This window comes from Rhineura floridana, chromosome 16 (genome assembly GCF_030035675.1).
Source record: "Rhineura floridana isolate rRhiFlo1 chromosome 16, rRhiFlo1.hap2, whole genome shotgun sequence".
NCBI lineage: Eukaryota > Metazoa > Chordata > Lepidosauria > Squamata > Rhineuridae > Rhineura > Rhineura floridana.
Window position 1 is genome coordinate 38,867,011 of NC_084495.1, and position 15,598 is coordinate 38,882,608.

Genomic DNA, 15,598 nt, shown 5'->3' on the forward strand with positions numbered 1-15,598 from the left:
GCCGCTCGCTCGCCCTCTCGCGCCCCCTGCCCCCTTTTCTTTCTCTGGCGCTTCCAACTGACTCTCCCCTCCCCCCCAACGGAATCTCCAACTGCCCCGGAATGTTCTTGCCCGTCACAGGAAGCTCCTGATTGACACCCCCCGAGTAGCTGCCTTGCCCCCCCCCGCCACCTGGCTAGTGCTGGGCCTACGCCTTTGCCCCCTGCTGAGGCCCCCTCCTCGGGGTCTCCCCCCACAGGGCCACCTGGGTCTGGCTGCGCCCCCCCCCATGACACATGGCCAGAGCTGACCTTGTGCGTGTGTGCAGCGGAGGTGGGGGGGAGTTCTTCTTGACTCTCCGCCTCCGGCCCTGCTGATTGCCAGAGGGGCCACTTAAGCCTCCCACAAGGGCAGGAATCGTTCAGCGGGGCTCAACCAGCGCCGCCCCTCCCCCAGCGTTTGGGGGAAGCTCGTAGGAGGCGCCGCCTGGGTGGCCGCGGGTGAAGTGCGCCGGGGGCCCTCAGAGATCTGGCCTTCGGAAGGTGAGGGGTGTTCACTAGGTTCTGCATTCCTCTCTGGTTCCGGCCTGCCGTCCGCCTCTCCCCCCAACCCGACCTCTCCCCCCCGTTGCCTTTGGAAGGGACTGGAGCAAGTGAGGAGGCGGAAGTGCCTTTTGCCTCCCGCAGGAGCCCAAATCTGGGATTGACGCGGACTACTTAATGCGCCCACCCTGTCAGTCTGGCTTCCAGGGTTTGCGCGAGGCAAAATGCTGCGAAAGGGGTTAGAGGGGCTTGGTGGTCTCAGGATCCGGGGGGCTGCGATAGGGAGGGCCCTGGGGTGAACGAGGCCCAGCACCTCCCGCGAGGGCGGGCGGCAGCGGCGCAGTTGCTTCTCTCGAGCCGCTGGGATGGCCTGCTCACATGTTGTGTACCTGCCACTGGGGTCGGCAACCGCCGCCCCCAGGGCCAGTGTTCAGACAGCGATTTGCGTTTGTGATGCAAAGCGAGACACAAGTTGTGCAACACACACGACTGACAAGCGCACTGCCCTGGGATTTGATTATTACATTTTTTGAAATCAGTTCAACACTAAACCAACGGAGTCAGTGAGCGGGGCTTAAACACTTGCAAGAAATTTACCCGTTCATCATTGTGGCCACCTCTTCGTGGCTGCCCTGAAGCAATCCATCAGAAGCCCCACTTCAGGCCCTAGGGTTGGGGATCCTGGCTCTCTTGGCTACCCGACACTTGCCATCTCTGCCTCTCTCCTTCTTGCTCTGGAAGGAACAGCGCTTGTTCCCCAGTGCCCCCCTCCCTACTGCCAGGGCTCTGGTTACTGCTGTGGACCGACCGGGGGGGGGGTGGTGGTGGTGGTGGCGGCGGGGAAGGCCTCTCACACCTGTTGTTAGGGAAGGGCTTGATGCTGATGCTGTTGCCTTGACAACAGTGACAAAGATGAAAGCCTCTGGGAGAAGCCTTGAATCATAACACGGAGGGCCCACAAGGGAGAGGGGACAGAGAGAAAAGGGGCGTGGAAAGGGATTCAAAGAGTGGAGAAAGAGACCCGTTCTCCTGTACAGTGTATAATTCAAATTTTAATTAGCTTTTGCACATTTATCCAGTGAATTCAGATTTGTACCATTTAGAAACAGTGACAAACTGACATTTTAAGATGAAGTTATCATTTCTCTTCATTATACAGCCCTGGAAGGTAGATGAATCACATCTCCATAATATTGCTGGGAAGCTGAAAATGGAAAGCAGAGATTTGGCCACCAGAAGCAGGTGGCCGATTTGGGACTACACAGCCTTAGCTCCAAATTACTTCTTGAAGCCTCATAGCTGACATCTCCTTAATTACTGGAAGGAATATGTTAAGGGGGCGCAAGTCACTAACTGTGGCTGATTTGTCAAGTTTACCTGTGGCAAGGCTGTGAGGACTCTCTACACCATGACAAAGGATCTTTCCATGGGTTTCCTGCAGCTCCTGGGCAGAGCCAGAAAGCAAATCATGGCAGGAGGGCTCCTGCCTTTGTGTGCTGGAGGTGCAGTGGAAGTGCCTGGTGGTGCAGATGTGGGCAATGGCGTGTCCCCAGGGGGTGGAAGGTGCCCTGGAGGTTGGAGGCCAGGTTGCAAGGTGGAAAGGGCTGAGTGGGGGCTGCCTTTCGTGATTCTCAGCTACCTGGGGATTTTTGATCTGTTACTCCCAAGCCACCCCTCACTGCCCACTGGGCATAGTCTGAAGGCACAGGATGCACTAACCTCCCTGAAGCTAAGCAGGACCAGGTTTGGTCAGACTAACCACAAACTCTGTGGAGGCCACCTTGAATTCTAGGGTGGAAGGAAGGCCATGAAGCTGCCGATCACCTTTCAGCAATGCACCTCAAGACCGAGGAGTCTCACTGCTGAAGTGAGGGATGGCTAAACTCTTGTGGCCTGAGGGCTGCATTCTCCCCCAGCCAGCCTTTTGGGGGATGCACACCAATAGTGGATGCAGCCACCTGACACCTTTGCATGTATGCACAGGCACAGACTGTCCTCCGATAAGAACTGATAAGAACATGAGAAGAACCTGGCTGCTGGATCAGGCCAAAAGGGGCCCATCTAGTCCAGTGTCCTGTTCTCACAGTGGCCAACCAGATAGCCCAATGGGAAGCCACAAGCAGGACCTGCTCTGTGTTCAGCCCAGTTGTGACTCCCAGTCTCTGCCCCCAGCACTGGAGGTACGACACAGTCATTGTGGCCTACTAGCCATTGATAACCTCATCCTCCATGAATTAGTTAAAATCATCCAAGCTGATGGCTGTTACGACATCTTCTGGCAGCAAATTCCATACTTTAGCTATGCACTGTGTGCCCTGAATCTTCCAACATCCAGCTTCATTTGATGATCCCTTGGGGTTCTAGAATTATGAGAGAGGGAGAAAAAACCTCTCTCTAGTCACTTTCCCCACACCATGCATAATTTTCACATCTCTGTATTGGTCCCACTTACTTTTTTCTAAACTAAAAAGCCCCAAGTTGCATATTTTTGTTAGATGATCAGAAATTTCATATTTGAGTTCTTTAAAAGCTCTAAGGAGGGTGCCATCTGGACCTGGTGATTTGTCCATGTTTAATTTGTTGACGAGGCTTAGAACTTTATCTCTTGTCATCACTACATGCTCAGTTCCTCATACTCCCTTTCTGAGGGATCTGCTTCACATTTTCCCCAGTGAAGACGATGCAAAGAATTCATCCAGCTTCTCTGCAATCTCCTTTAGTACATTATACCTTTGGTTCCCTTATTGTCTAAAGGTCCAACCACCTCCCTACCCTATTTACTGCTTCTAACATATTTACATTTTTGTTTTTGCTGGGTCTTAGTGATGTGCTCCTTGAATTCTTTACTTTTGAAATTACTTTTGGGGTCCAGTATCACCACCCATCATGCTTCTGTGGAGGAGCCTGACCCTTTCAGGATTTCTAGCTTGTTGGACTCTTATGTCCTCTCTGATATATAGAATGACTCCACCTCCAGTACTCCCTTCCTCGTCCCTCCAATATAGTTTATATCCCACTGGTTTATCCCACTGGTATATTCTCCCTCCAGGCTTCCATTATGTCCTCTATTGAGCTTTGCTTTCTTTGGAAATCAACAACTCCAGCCTATCTTGGCTCAGAGGCATCTAGCATTAGCAAACTGCTAGGGTTTTAAACTTAATTTTTTTTTGGGGGGGGAGTAGGAAACATGCAGCAGATGTGGCATCTATCAGCACACCTATATCCACATAGAATGTATGCCCAGCAGTAATATAGGATAATGAGCTTGCGTAAGCATAGGAAAATATGCTGGAGAACTATAGAGGCCTCCCAATATGGTTCAACCTACATTTCAAGTTGTTTGTTCAATCTTCTGGAGCAAGAATAAGCCTAAGCAGGAAACATTACTAGAATGAGAGTTACGGAGGTGACAGAGACATTGTGACATTGTGGTCAAAAGGGGGAACTTACAGACTGATGCAAAGGGGTTTTTGGTCAGAAAGTATGTGATAAGCAACTAATGTCATTGTCAGTAATAGGGTGGATTTATGAGGGGAAGAGAAATTGCTCAGCCAATCAAGTTAGCATGTTTAGTATTAATGAATAATAATGTCTGGCATGATAATGAGAGTATAAAAGGTGGAAGCACACAGGCTGAGGCCAGTACTGACCCATCCAGCCTTGGCCTTTTACTGGTAGGAAGCTATTCTTCCTCAACTTTGCTTAGATATGTAAGTGTTTGTGCTCTTGCTGTGAGACTGGGCGTGGGAGGATCTGCTTGTTGTTTTTCTGGCTATCCCACAAAGTGCCCAGTCCGCACTGGCCTATCTGCATATGGACTGAGTATTTCTCTGGCTTCGAGGGTGTGCTAGCTGGGCCACAGGTGTGCAGGTCGAGGGAGCTGCTGGTTGCCTGTAGGCTGAGCCCCTGTGATCAGTTCAAAAGTTGCCTTGCCACCTTTTGAACTGGTTATTGGGAGAAGCCGACAGAAGCAATGGATGCCGCCTTATACTGGGGTGCTTGTAGCTCCGTACTGTCTATGGCGACTGGCAGGAGCTCCCTCGGTGTTCATGCGGGGGACATTCCCAGCCCCCTTGGAGCAGCCATTTGGGGCTGAACATGGGACCTTCTGCATGCAGAGTGGATGCTCAACCACTGAGCCTGACCCTTCCCTGAGCAGAGTCGCTGAGGAGGGGATTCGGCTCACCCTGCTCCTCAAGTGACCTCTCAACCACTCAGCTCAGCTGTCTGCTTCATTTTTCCTTTTTGCTGCTGTTGCCATCAAATTCAGTGGGGCTTTAGGGGCCAGAAAAGTTTATTTGGGAATAGGGGGCGGGGAATGGCTTAGGTCTGAAGAGGAGAGCACCCACCAGGCAGACAGGCACATGAGGAGGAGGAGGAGGAGGTCCTGAGGCTCTCAGGATTCTTTCCTGGGCATTTCATCTTTTCTGTGTCTTCTGGAGCAGGTTCCTCTTGCTGCCGCGGCTGTGCATGGAGGATGATGGAGAAGAGCAATGGCATGAAGGCTTCCCCTGCCAACCACCAGTCCCAGGCACCTGTGAAAACTGCCACCGATAGTGACCCAGAACACACTGAGCTCAGCAGCCACAGCAGGTGACTCACAGGGCTTTGTGGTTTGCTGGAAGGGCTGCCTGGCTTGCCAGAGGATGAGGGAAAGGTTCTTTAAACATGCTCAGAAACACTCTTTGCTCCCACCAGTCTTCAACAATTAGCTATTGCCTAGCATACAATTAACTGAATATGGAGCAGCATATGTGCGAGGGCAGGGGATCCCTGCTGAGCCCTGTGGGGGGGAGTTCAGGGTGTAGAGAAAACAGTCGTTTATGATGAGACTGGAGGCCCTGGAACCCCAGAGGGAGCTTCTGTGTTTTAGTAGGAAGCACACCTTGGCCCCACTTTTGAGGGTCCGATGCTGAGTCTGATCACCGTTCTGTTCAGCACCCACTTCAGCTGGGCCCTTTGAAGCAGAAGCAAGAGCGGTCCTTTTGGACCCTCTCCCTCCCCTCAAAGGGGTTCTCCCCAATTTCCCAACCAAGAGATGGACTTGTCTGGGAGAGGTGAGAAGAGAGAATCCTTGCTTCATCTCCCTGGGGGCCAGCAGGTCCTCTGAGCGATATGGGGTCACAACACCTCCGGATTGGGACTGAGGCTGATGTCTTGTTTTGACGAGGAGGGGACAGAGGAGGCGGAGGCAGTGAGAGGGGCAGACCCCTCCTAGGAGAGGGTGCTCAGTGGTGGCAGCCAAGGGTCACCTCCTCTGTGGTTTCCTCTGCAGAGTTCCTTCGCGTGGTGATGACACTTCCTCAGAGCTGCAACGTGTGGCTGCTTTGGACGATGTGGATGAGAAATCCCACAAGAAAGGGGGCCTCTCCAGGTATTTGTGTGGCTTTAGCCATCACTTCTTGAGGGGCCGAGGAGCACTGCCAAGGTGAAGCAGCATCACCTCAGGCCTTATGCGGGAGAGCCCTCTCTGCCTGGAGCTGGAGAGTGTGGCAGGATCCCATCCTGTGGCCTGAGAAACAGCAGCCTTCCCCCAGGCTGGAGCCTTGGAACTGCTGCAGCTTCTTTCCCTGGGAGGGGGGGCGATGGGGTCAGCTGGGGCTGGTCACTGGAAAGAGCTGCAGTTCTTCCCTCTGCCCGCAGTTCCGTTGGGGATGGTGACATTGTTTTGACTGGCTCTCCTTACCTGAGCTAAAGTCTTAATACTTAAGCGCTGAGGAGGCTGCCCGCTACTGAGTCAGAGCATCGGCATGTCTAGCTCACAGGGGCTCTCCAGTGGTTCAGACGGATATCCTTTCCCAGCTGTACATGGAGATGTCAGTAGGGACTGGACCTGGGACCTTCTGTGCGCAACACAGGGGCACTACCCAGTGATCTACAGCCCTTCCTCCAAGTCCACGCCACCCAGTGCTGCTCGTCCTGGCCCAGAAGTTGGCTGCGTGCTGTGACTGCCGGGGTGGGTGGGGCTCAGAGGGTGAAGAGGCCTCTGCTGTTTAACTCTCTGAAGGCGTTGTGGATGTGCCAGCCTAGAGGGACAAGCTGAGTGGGCGGAAGCTGAATACACCTCACAAACAGGGAGGTCTTGGCATGCACGGGCTTCCTTTTCATGAGAGCGGGCAGAGGTAAGGGGGAAAACCAAGATACACTTGTCCAGTCCAGGGCAAATGTGAGAAAGCCGCCCCCCCTGCAAATGGATGGTGCTCTTTCCCCTCCCCCCACATTTGCTAAATGGAAATGGACTGCCTTCAAGTCGATCCCGAGTTATGGCTACCCTATGAATAGGGTTTTCATGGTAAGCGGTATTCAGAGGGGGTTTACCATTGCCTCCCTCTGAGGCTAGTTCTCCCCAGCTGGCTAGGACCTGCTCAGCATGCCACAGCTGCACAAGCCAGCCCTTTCCTTGTCCACAACTGCCAGCTGAGGGGCAACTGGGCTCCTTGGGACTATGCAGCTTGCCCACGGCTGCACAGGTGGCAGGGCACATAACCTCTGAGCCACTCCCTGTGGGGGTGATCTTTAGCTGGCCCTTGACACCCAGGAGACATGAGCGGGGATTTGAACTCGCAGTCTCTGGACTTCCAGCCAGGCTGTCCTCCCCACTGTGCTATATAAGCCTAAGCCATTCCTCCCTGCTTCTTCCTTGCCAGGATAGCGCGGCTAGTGATGGTCCTCCGGGGCTGGGCAAATAAAGGCCTGAAAGAAGAGGAAGAGCGGCCAGACTCATTCCTGGAGCGCTTCCGAGGGCCAGACGTGAAGACCCTGGCAGCAGCCACAGCTGGGGGAGACGGCCTTGAAGATCAGGAGAAAAGGAAAAGGTGAGCCTTGCTCCTCCTTCCTACCAGCCGGCTGGAGTGGCTGTGGAGAGGCCCAGTGCACTGCCGGGCCTCCTTGGCACATTGTGCGCTTGCCTGCTCTGCTTGGATGGAAACAGGGGCAGGCTTCCTGGGAAGGGCTGGGCCCCGCCATTAGCCTGGTGATTTGAGCAAGGAGAAAGGTTGGCCTCTGCGGAGAGAGAGCGGGGCTCAGGGCCTGCGTCTTTGGCATTTGGAAGTTCAGAGGACCTTGCTGATCACCAGAGATGGTTCTGGGCTGGCGAGGCATTTTCCACAGGAGCAGGCAAGAGCATTCAGGCTGGGTGTGTGCTGAGATTGCTTGCTCCCCACAGCCGAGGACAGGGATAAGCAGGCAGGGGCATTTTTCCCCCTCTCCCCTCCCGCATCCCACATGGTAAAAAGAGTAATGCCCATGTTCTGAAAGCATTTGAGGAATGCCAGGAAGGCTTTCTGCCTTCATCTGGCACCTCTGCAATGGGGCAGAATCCACCACCCGCCTCCACCACCGCCTTCTGCCTTCTCATTATGGTGGAAAGCCTCCCATCCAATGCCTTGTGAGTCCAGCCACCTGCCCACTCCATGCCCCTCCTGTGCTCTGCCCAGAAGGCCCAAGATACTCCGGATCAGGCCCTTCTGGATGGGATTCAGGGGCTGGGACTCCTGGGGTGGAGAGCAGAGCAGAGCAGAGCTCTCTCTGGGCAGCCTGGAAGGCCTGAAATTCTTCAGCACCAGGAGGGCTGATCCTGATCATACTCTTGGAAGGAAGAGGCCCCATGGCAGTAACCCCAGGGGATGAGTCTGCGGGGGCTTGTCTCCCAGCCCCTGGAGCAGACCACCTGGCCAGTGTGCTTTTGCCTCCTGCCAGCCCTGAGGGGTCTGAGGGCTGTTGTGTGCCAATGCCTCGAAGCCTCTGCCCTGTTTTATAAAAGCAAAACATTTTAGGGAGGGCATTTCTGTAGAGAAGTGGTAGTGTGTGTACATCAATACTTAACCCTTTCACCTCACATACTCCAGATCAGCTCCCCCCCCCATCCTGTTAATTCATGTCTGAGCTGAGATTTCAACTGGGAATTTTAGAATCACAGGCCATATCCTTCTCTACCACCTCCCCTTGTCTCCCCTTTACGCCAAATGACTGAAGGCTTCTGTTCACAGGAAGAAATGGAAAGTCTTTGTGGTGAATCCTGCAGGGGACTGGTACTATCGCTGGCTTCTGGTCATTGCAGTGCCTGTTCTGTATAACTGGTGCATGTTGGTAGCCCGGTGAGTTAGAGGCCTTGTTGCTGAGAATGCCATCTTGGGAAACGGACCTTCTTGGGCATGTGGCGGAGCCTGACCGAAGAGGGGATGTGTGTGCAGGTTCCGTCCAGAGGAATGATCCACAGAGCATGACATGAGTCCTTGCGCCCTCTCTCTTCCTCCCCCTCCCCCACAACCTGTTCTCTGGCCAGGTACTCCCCAGATCCCCTCTCCTTTAAGGTAGCTGGGGGTTACAGTAATTTGCTGGCGTTCCAGGGATTGTGGGGTTGACTTACTGCAGGAGCTAGTATATAGCACATGCAGCACATTTAATCTAAAGCTTATCTCTTTACTCTCTCTCTCTGTCTCTCTCTGTGTTGGCTGCAAGACTGGCAAAGGGTGGGGCCATCTGTTTGTCCGCCAGCTGCTTCCAGTGATCTCTGGTGAGGAAGATGGCTGGGTCTTCTGCTGCCTTCCTCCCAGGTGGGAAGCCTCCACCTGCTCTTTCTCAAGGTGCAGAAGTATAAAAAGGGGAACATCTCACTTCCAGCACAGATCCAGCAGGGTGTAGCAGACTTCTGCCTGCCTATACCCTGCACTGTCAGTATTAGTTGTGTGCAGGATTTTCATCTAAAATGTGGGAAGAACACAAGCAGGATTGTGAACAAGTTTCACAAAAAGGCAGCATTTGCAGGATTTTTAATTTCTTTTGCAAAAGTTGATGTTGAGAGTGTAGGAGAAATGTTCATGAGAAATCCCTACCATATGCTTTTTCACATTTTTTCATGCTTGTTCAACTTGCTGCAACTGGGGTGGGAGAGAGGGAAAACATTGCTGTGGCCAAAGTAAGTGTGGAGTAATGCTCAGAGCCTGATCCCTGTTGGAAGTGGGGCAAGAGCAACTCCTGTTTGGGTTCTTTTGTGTGTATCCCAGAAGGAAGATGGAGTGAGGATCCTCCAGCTGGCAAGGCTTGCCTACCTTTACCGGTGCTCTTCTCTGCCTGACTTCCTTCCCTTGTAAACTGATATGCTCAGGGAAGCTTATCTGCCCCTCCTCCTTCTGCCCTTTGTTTCTTCTCTTCTTCAAGGAGAGAGGAAACGTCTTTGTCTCTGCTCTCTCTCTCCTGAGCCATGAGGGTGAGACCCATGCCTGGGCATTGCACCTCCAACTTAGTACTAGGTATGCCTTTCCCATTTGCTATCTATTTCTATAAATAAAGTAGCTTTTCTTGTTTTACTAAGTCTTAAGTCTCAGTGATCCAAATGTGTTGCACAGTAGCAAAATTAGAGAGCATCTGAGTGAGCTTTGTGTGTTTGAATACTTGCTAAAGATTACACCTTCCCTGGAATTAGTCAGACTGAGACTTTAAGCTTCAAAATAAGAAATAACTACTTTATTCTGGAAATACATACTTGATAGGAAAGAGTTCTACATCTAGCTAACTAGCTAAGTTGGAGATGCAAACACCAAGCCTAGAGTTTGCCCTCACGCTGGGAGGAGAGGGAGAGACAAAGAGAAGATGTTTGCTCTTCCTCTCAAGAGAACAAAGAAGAAGCCATCCTGAGAATATCAGTCTAACAGGAAGGGAGAGTCAGCAGGAGATCAAAGGATAGGTATAGCCTAGCAATCAGGAGGTCTTCTCTCTGTCTACCCTTTTTAAATCCCATGTAGCCCCAACCCACCAGTTCGAGTTGAACCACATATTCCAACAAAATGCAGGGTAAAAGCCTTCTACTTAGGTAAATGCACACACTGGCACACACAGAGCTCAGATGCTGAGGTTCTCTGTATATTTCCATAACAATTCCTTTGTTGTCTGCCTTTGCTGTCCAGCAAGACTTCTCTTGGTATGCATAGAATCATAGAATCTTAGAGTTGGGCCTATAAGGCCATCCAGTCCAACCCCCTGCTCAATGCAGGAATCCAAATTAAAGCATCCCCGAGAGGTGCCTATCCAGCTGCCTCTTGAATGCCTCCAGTGCTGGAGAGCCCACCACCTCCCTAGACCATTGGTTCCATTGTTGTGTCGCTCTGAAAGCTAGGATGCTTTTCCTGATGTTCAGTCAAAATCTGGCTTCCTGCAACTTGAGCCCATTATTCTGTGTCCTGCACTCTGGGCTGATTGAGAAGAGATCCCGGCCCTCCTCTGTGTGGCAACCTTTCAAGTACTTGAAGAGTGCTATCCTATCTCCCTTCAGTCTTCTCTTCTCCAGGCTAAACATGCCCAGTTCTTTCAGTCTTTCCTCATAGGAAGAGACTACCTGCACATTCAGACATGCATCCCACAGGAAGGTGTGTAGTGCCACTGGGCGGCATTTGCACTCAGAGGCACATCTGGATGAGTACCTAAATGGAGATGTCCAGCATCTGCATTGCATCCCATGGGATTTTTGCACCCAGCTGAGCTTCTGTATGCCCAATGCTGCCCTTCAGGGACCAGGGTTGATGAAGCAGCAGAGCCTGGAACAGAAGGGAAGGGTGCACAGGGCATCCCCCATAAGCATTGTTGCCTGAAGAGCCTGCAAGGCCAGTATGCTCCCAGCCAGAGGACATGGCACTGGCATCCTCAGACCTGGAAGACTCCAGGGAGGACCCAATGCAACTGGCGACTCCTCCGCTCCATCGCAGCAAGAGGGCTGGCCCTCTTTATGCAAAGCACTGTCTTCCAGGATGGACAGGGCTCACAATCTGGATGCAGCTGTAATGTTTCTATAAGACTGAGGCTCAGCTTGTTTCCTGCTGAAGCAATAGAGGAGTTTTGTGGCTGCAAATCACAATCTGAGCTGCTGCATTCAGAGTCTTCCTGTACCCAGTCTTCCCTCAGCCTCCCTGGTACCCAACCTGAGTTCTGCCTTGCTTCACTACAGAGCATGACAAGCCCTGGGTCAGGGCAGGAAATATCAGCCCAGTTGCCTTGGCAACAAAGACATCTCCTTCCTCCTTCTACAACACCTGCCCACTTGCAAACAGTTTTACACCCTTTTACAAAGGGGTGTGCAAAATAGCCAGAAGGGTGTGCTGTGTGTGTGTGTATAATGTTTGCACCCCTCATGGCTCATAGCCACCCTGCTTCCTCTTAGTCAGATCGAAGCAGTCTGGGGGCTCCTCACTGTGCTGGGCCCATCACTGCCTCCTTCCCCTCTGCTGCCTTCTGACCTCTCTTGTCCCCCCCTCCCCGCAGAGCCTGCTTCAGCGACCTCCAAAGAAAGTACTGGCACTGGTGGCTGATTCTAGACTACACCGCAGACAGCATCTACATTGCAGACATTGTCATCCGACTGCACACAGGTGAGGGGGGAGCCGTGCAGGGGGAAGCCTGGCTCAGCCTTCCCATTACTGTGGGGGTGAGAGACCCCCGCTTGTCCTGCTTAGCCCTCTTGAGGCAGGAAATGGACCTGAGAAAGTGAATCTTACTAACAGCAGTTCTGAAGAATAAGAGTTCCCCAATGAAAGATTTATCAGCCTTCACTGTTGAATAATTTTCTTGAAATCACCCAGCTGGGCATTAGTATTCAGGCATGGCAAAAGCCTCTGCTTTGATATCATGTTGAGCTAATGAATGATCTAAATGGGGAAAATGCCAAATTTTATGTCCTCCAGCTACCTGGTGCTGGGGCACCTTTTCAGCAATCCCTACCCTCCCTGCTAGCTCCCGCCTCTAAAGATGGCAAGTCTGTTTTGCTTTGTATCTTTGGGCCATGAGTCTCTCCCCCCCTCCCCTGCTACGGCATGGCTGTAGTCAGACAAAGAGGCTGGACGTGGGTAAAATCCAAGCCGTGTGGAACAAGCAGATTGGATGGAAATGAACACACAACCATGTTTGCAATGGCAGCAGAAGGCAGAGGGTTTAATGCATGGGTTCTCAACAAGGGGGGAATTCCCCCCCGGGGGGGAATTTTAGGGTTCCGGGGGGGAATTGGGACCACTATTCAGCAAAGTGTGATGTCCTGTAGATTATGTACAATCTGTAAAATTGTAGTTTGTTTTTAATTTAATCTGCGACATTCAATAAAGTTTATTGAATGTCACAGATTAAAATCGATTCTTGAACATGCAGCATTATTTTCATTTGCAAAATTAAATTATTATTTAAAGACCAGAAAGTGCTCCAAGAAATTCTGTTATAATATAAACTAAGAAATTTTTCTCTCACGAGAAACACCACCGTCACTCGCGAAACGTCAACACGCTATGAGAGACTATCTTGGGAAGGGGGGAATTATATTCTGAACGATGGTGAAAGGGGGGAATGGAGCAAAAAAGGTTGAGAACCACTGGGTTAATGCCTCACACTGTGTTTCCCTGACAGGTTTTCTTGAGCAGGGATTACTTGTCAAAGACTTCAAGAAGCTGCGTGATAAGTACATTGCCACCATGCAGTTCAAGCTGGACGTCCTCTCCATTTTGCCCACAGACTTTGCCTATTTTGCCGTTGGCTTACATCGCCCCGAGGTGCGCTTCAACCGGCTGCTGCATTTCTCCCGCATGTTTGAGTTCTTTGATCGGACTGAGACAAGGACCAGCTACCCAAACATATTTAGGATCTGCAACCTGGTGATGTATATCTTGGTCATCATCCATTGGAACGCCTGCATTTACTATGCCATCTCAAAGGCCATTGGCTTTGGAGAGGACACCTGGGTTTATCCCAACATATCTGATCCAGAGTATGGATATTTGACAAGGGAGTACATCTATTGCCTCTACTGGTCCACGCTGACCTTGACCACCATCGGGGAGACTCCTCCCCCTGTGCGTGATGAAGAGTATCTCTTTGTCATCTTTGACTTCCTGATTGGTGTCCTCATCTTTGCTACCATTGTGGGAAATGTGGGATCCATGATCTCCAACATGAATGCCACCAGGGCAGAGTTCCAGGCCAAGATCGATGCAGTCAAGCACTATATGCAGTTCCGCAAAGTGAGCAAGGATATGGAGGCCAAGGTCATCAAGTGGTTTGATTACCTCTGGACCAACAAGAAGACTGTGGAGGAGTGGGAGGTGCTCAAGAACCTTCCCGACAAGCTGCGGGCAGAGATAGCCATCAACGTCCACCTTGACACTCTGAAGAAAGTGAGGATCTTCCAGGACTGTGAGGCTGGGCTCTTGGTGGAACTGGTGCTCAAGCTCCGCCTCCAGGTTTTCAGCCCAGGTGACTATATCTGCCGGAAAGGGGACATTGGCAAGGAGATGTATATTATCAAGGAAGGGAAGCTGGCTGTGGTGGCAGATGATGGCGTGACCCAGTATGCGCTACTAACTGCAGGATGCTGCTTTGGGGAGATCAGCATTCTCAACATTAAAGGAAGCAAAATGGGGAATAGGCGGACAGCAAACATACGGAGCATTGGCTATGCGGACCTCTTCTGCCTCTCTAAGGAGGACCTCATGGAAGCAGTGACTGAGTATCCAGAGGCCAAGAGAGTCCTGGAGGAACGCGGCCGAGAGATCCTCACCAAGGAAGGTCTGTTGGATGAAGCAGCCACAGCAGAAGGCATAGAAGGGATGGACGTGGGACAGAAGTTGGACAGGCTGGAGACCAGCTTGGAGACGCTGAACAGCCGGTTCTCCCGCCTCTTGGCTGAATACGATGCTGCACAGATGAAGCTCAAGCAGCGCATCACCTCCTTGGAGACCAAAGTGAAGCAAGACCACCAGGATGACTTTTTTTCTGTGGGCTCCATCAGCCCACCGGGGGGCGACGAGAAAGCCAAACCTTGAGACCTGTTGCTGCCGTCTTGATTTGAGGCAGCATTTCTTTACGTCTGATACTCACCAAGACTGCCTTGCAATCGCTCTGTCTCTCCAGACTGCGGCTGCTCCACGTCTGGCTCTTTTCCCCTCTCCCGGCTTCTCTCACTTGGCTTTGTTCCTCTTTTCCCTCCCTTGAACTGCTTTGAGAAGCTCAAAGCCCAATTTCTTTCCTTCAGTTGTGTGTTCCTCCTCTAACCCTCACCCCCAAATAGCCCAAAGTCCAGCTGCCTCACCCAGGTGCTTGCCTGGAACGTACCTATCAAATGGCAAGTTCCCTGTCAAGATGGGCATGTCTGCCTCTTCATGGCCTTATTTGGACAACCACTTTGGTAGCATAGCTCCTTCCTTTCAAAGCACAATCCCTTACTGTGTTGCTAAAACCAATTGGAAAAGCCACAGGGCAGGAAGGGGATCTGTGTGCTTGGGTGGATGTGTGGTTGGTGGGTGTTGGGGCATGAGTGCACCTTATTTAGTGAGGACTAGCAGTTTTGTAGCTTGGGGAGTGCCTGCATCTCTGCCCTCCTGCAATGCCACACCAGTTCCTTAGCCCTGGTTCTGCAGCCTGTGTTTATGAAGTTTCTGCCGTGAGTGAACCTTGTACCCGTTGCTAAGGTGTGAAGGTCTCTCCCAGCTGAGTTTCCCCTCAGTTTTTGAAGACTGGCTCATTCCGTGAGAACTGTAGAGCTCAAGAGATGCAGTTCTTAGCAGGAGAATTGCCCTGCAGCGTTCCTCGCAGTGCGTGTCCCTGGCAATGTCCCACATCGGTAGCGGCAGCGGGGCAACGCGGGGGGGGGGGGAGGAGCAGCGGCGAACGTTTCCTCTCCCCCCCCCATGGACCGCTGGCGCCCCCTGCAAACGGTGAGCCACAAGGGGGCGCTGTGTGCCATGGAATGGCTTGCAGGTCCGCCTGGCTCACTCTCCGTGAAACCGCGACGCGCAGGCCGGATCGAGTGCAACTCTCAAGCGGAGGCCCAAAGCTGGCGGGCCCAGTTTCGCGCCCCCAGCCAGAAACGACTCTTCTCTCTGCAAAACGAAGCCGTTGTGGTGGAAGTTGTTAAGAGCTGCTCTGCTGGCCCAATCCACGCGCAGCGAAGGGCTCGGGATTGCGGGCGGCAGACTTTCCACTGACCGTCAAAGGTCTGAAGCGCCGATTGAGCTGCGCGCCAGCTGTGCCTGGACCGGTTGACAGGAGGGAGGGCTCCCCCCTTGATACTTTTTATACAGAATGCCCGTGCCATTGTCGCTCGCTAG

At 52.2% G+C, this 15,598-nt stretch overlaps 1 protein-coding gene across 2 annotated transcripts; it reads left to right on the forward strand.

Moving 5' to 3' along the window:
- The first annotated feature begins 459 nt into the window (after positions 1–459).
- On the forward strand, positions 460–14,472 carry CNGA2 (cyclic nucleotide gated channel subunit alpha 2). 2 transcript variants are annotated; one of them, XM_061598414.1, is made up of 7 exons: positions 460–521; positions 4,967–5,114; positions 5,797–5,895; positions 7,169–7,336; positions 8,510–8,617; positions 11,775–11,881; positions 12,903–14,472. In XM_061598414.1, the coding sequence occupies exons 2-7, from the start codon at positions 4,999–5,001 to the stop codon at positions 14,312–14,314; spliced, it is 2,010 nt and encodes a 669-aa protein (XP_061454398.1). In that variant the 5' UTR covers positions 460–521; positions 4,967–4,998; the 3' UTR covers positions 14,315–14,472. The 2 variants fall into 2 exon arrangements, with proteins under 2 accessions (XP_061454398.1, XP_061454399.1); XM_061598415.1 differs by lacking the exon at positions 460–521 and adding an exon at positions 4,182–4,195.
- Positions 14,473–15,598: the final 1,126 nt, after the last annotated feature.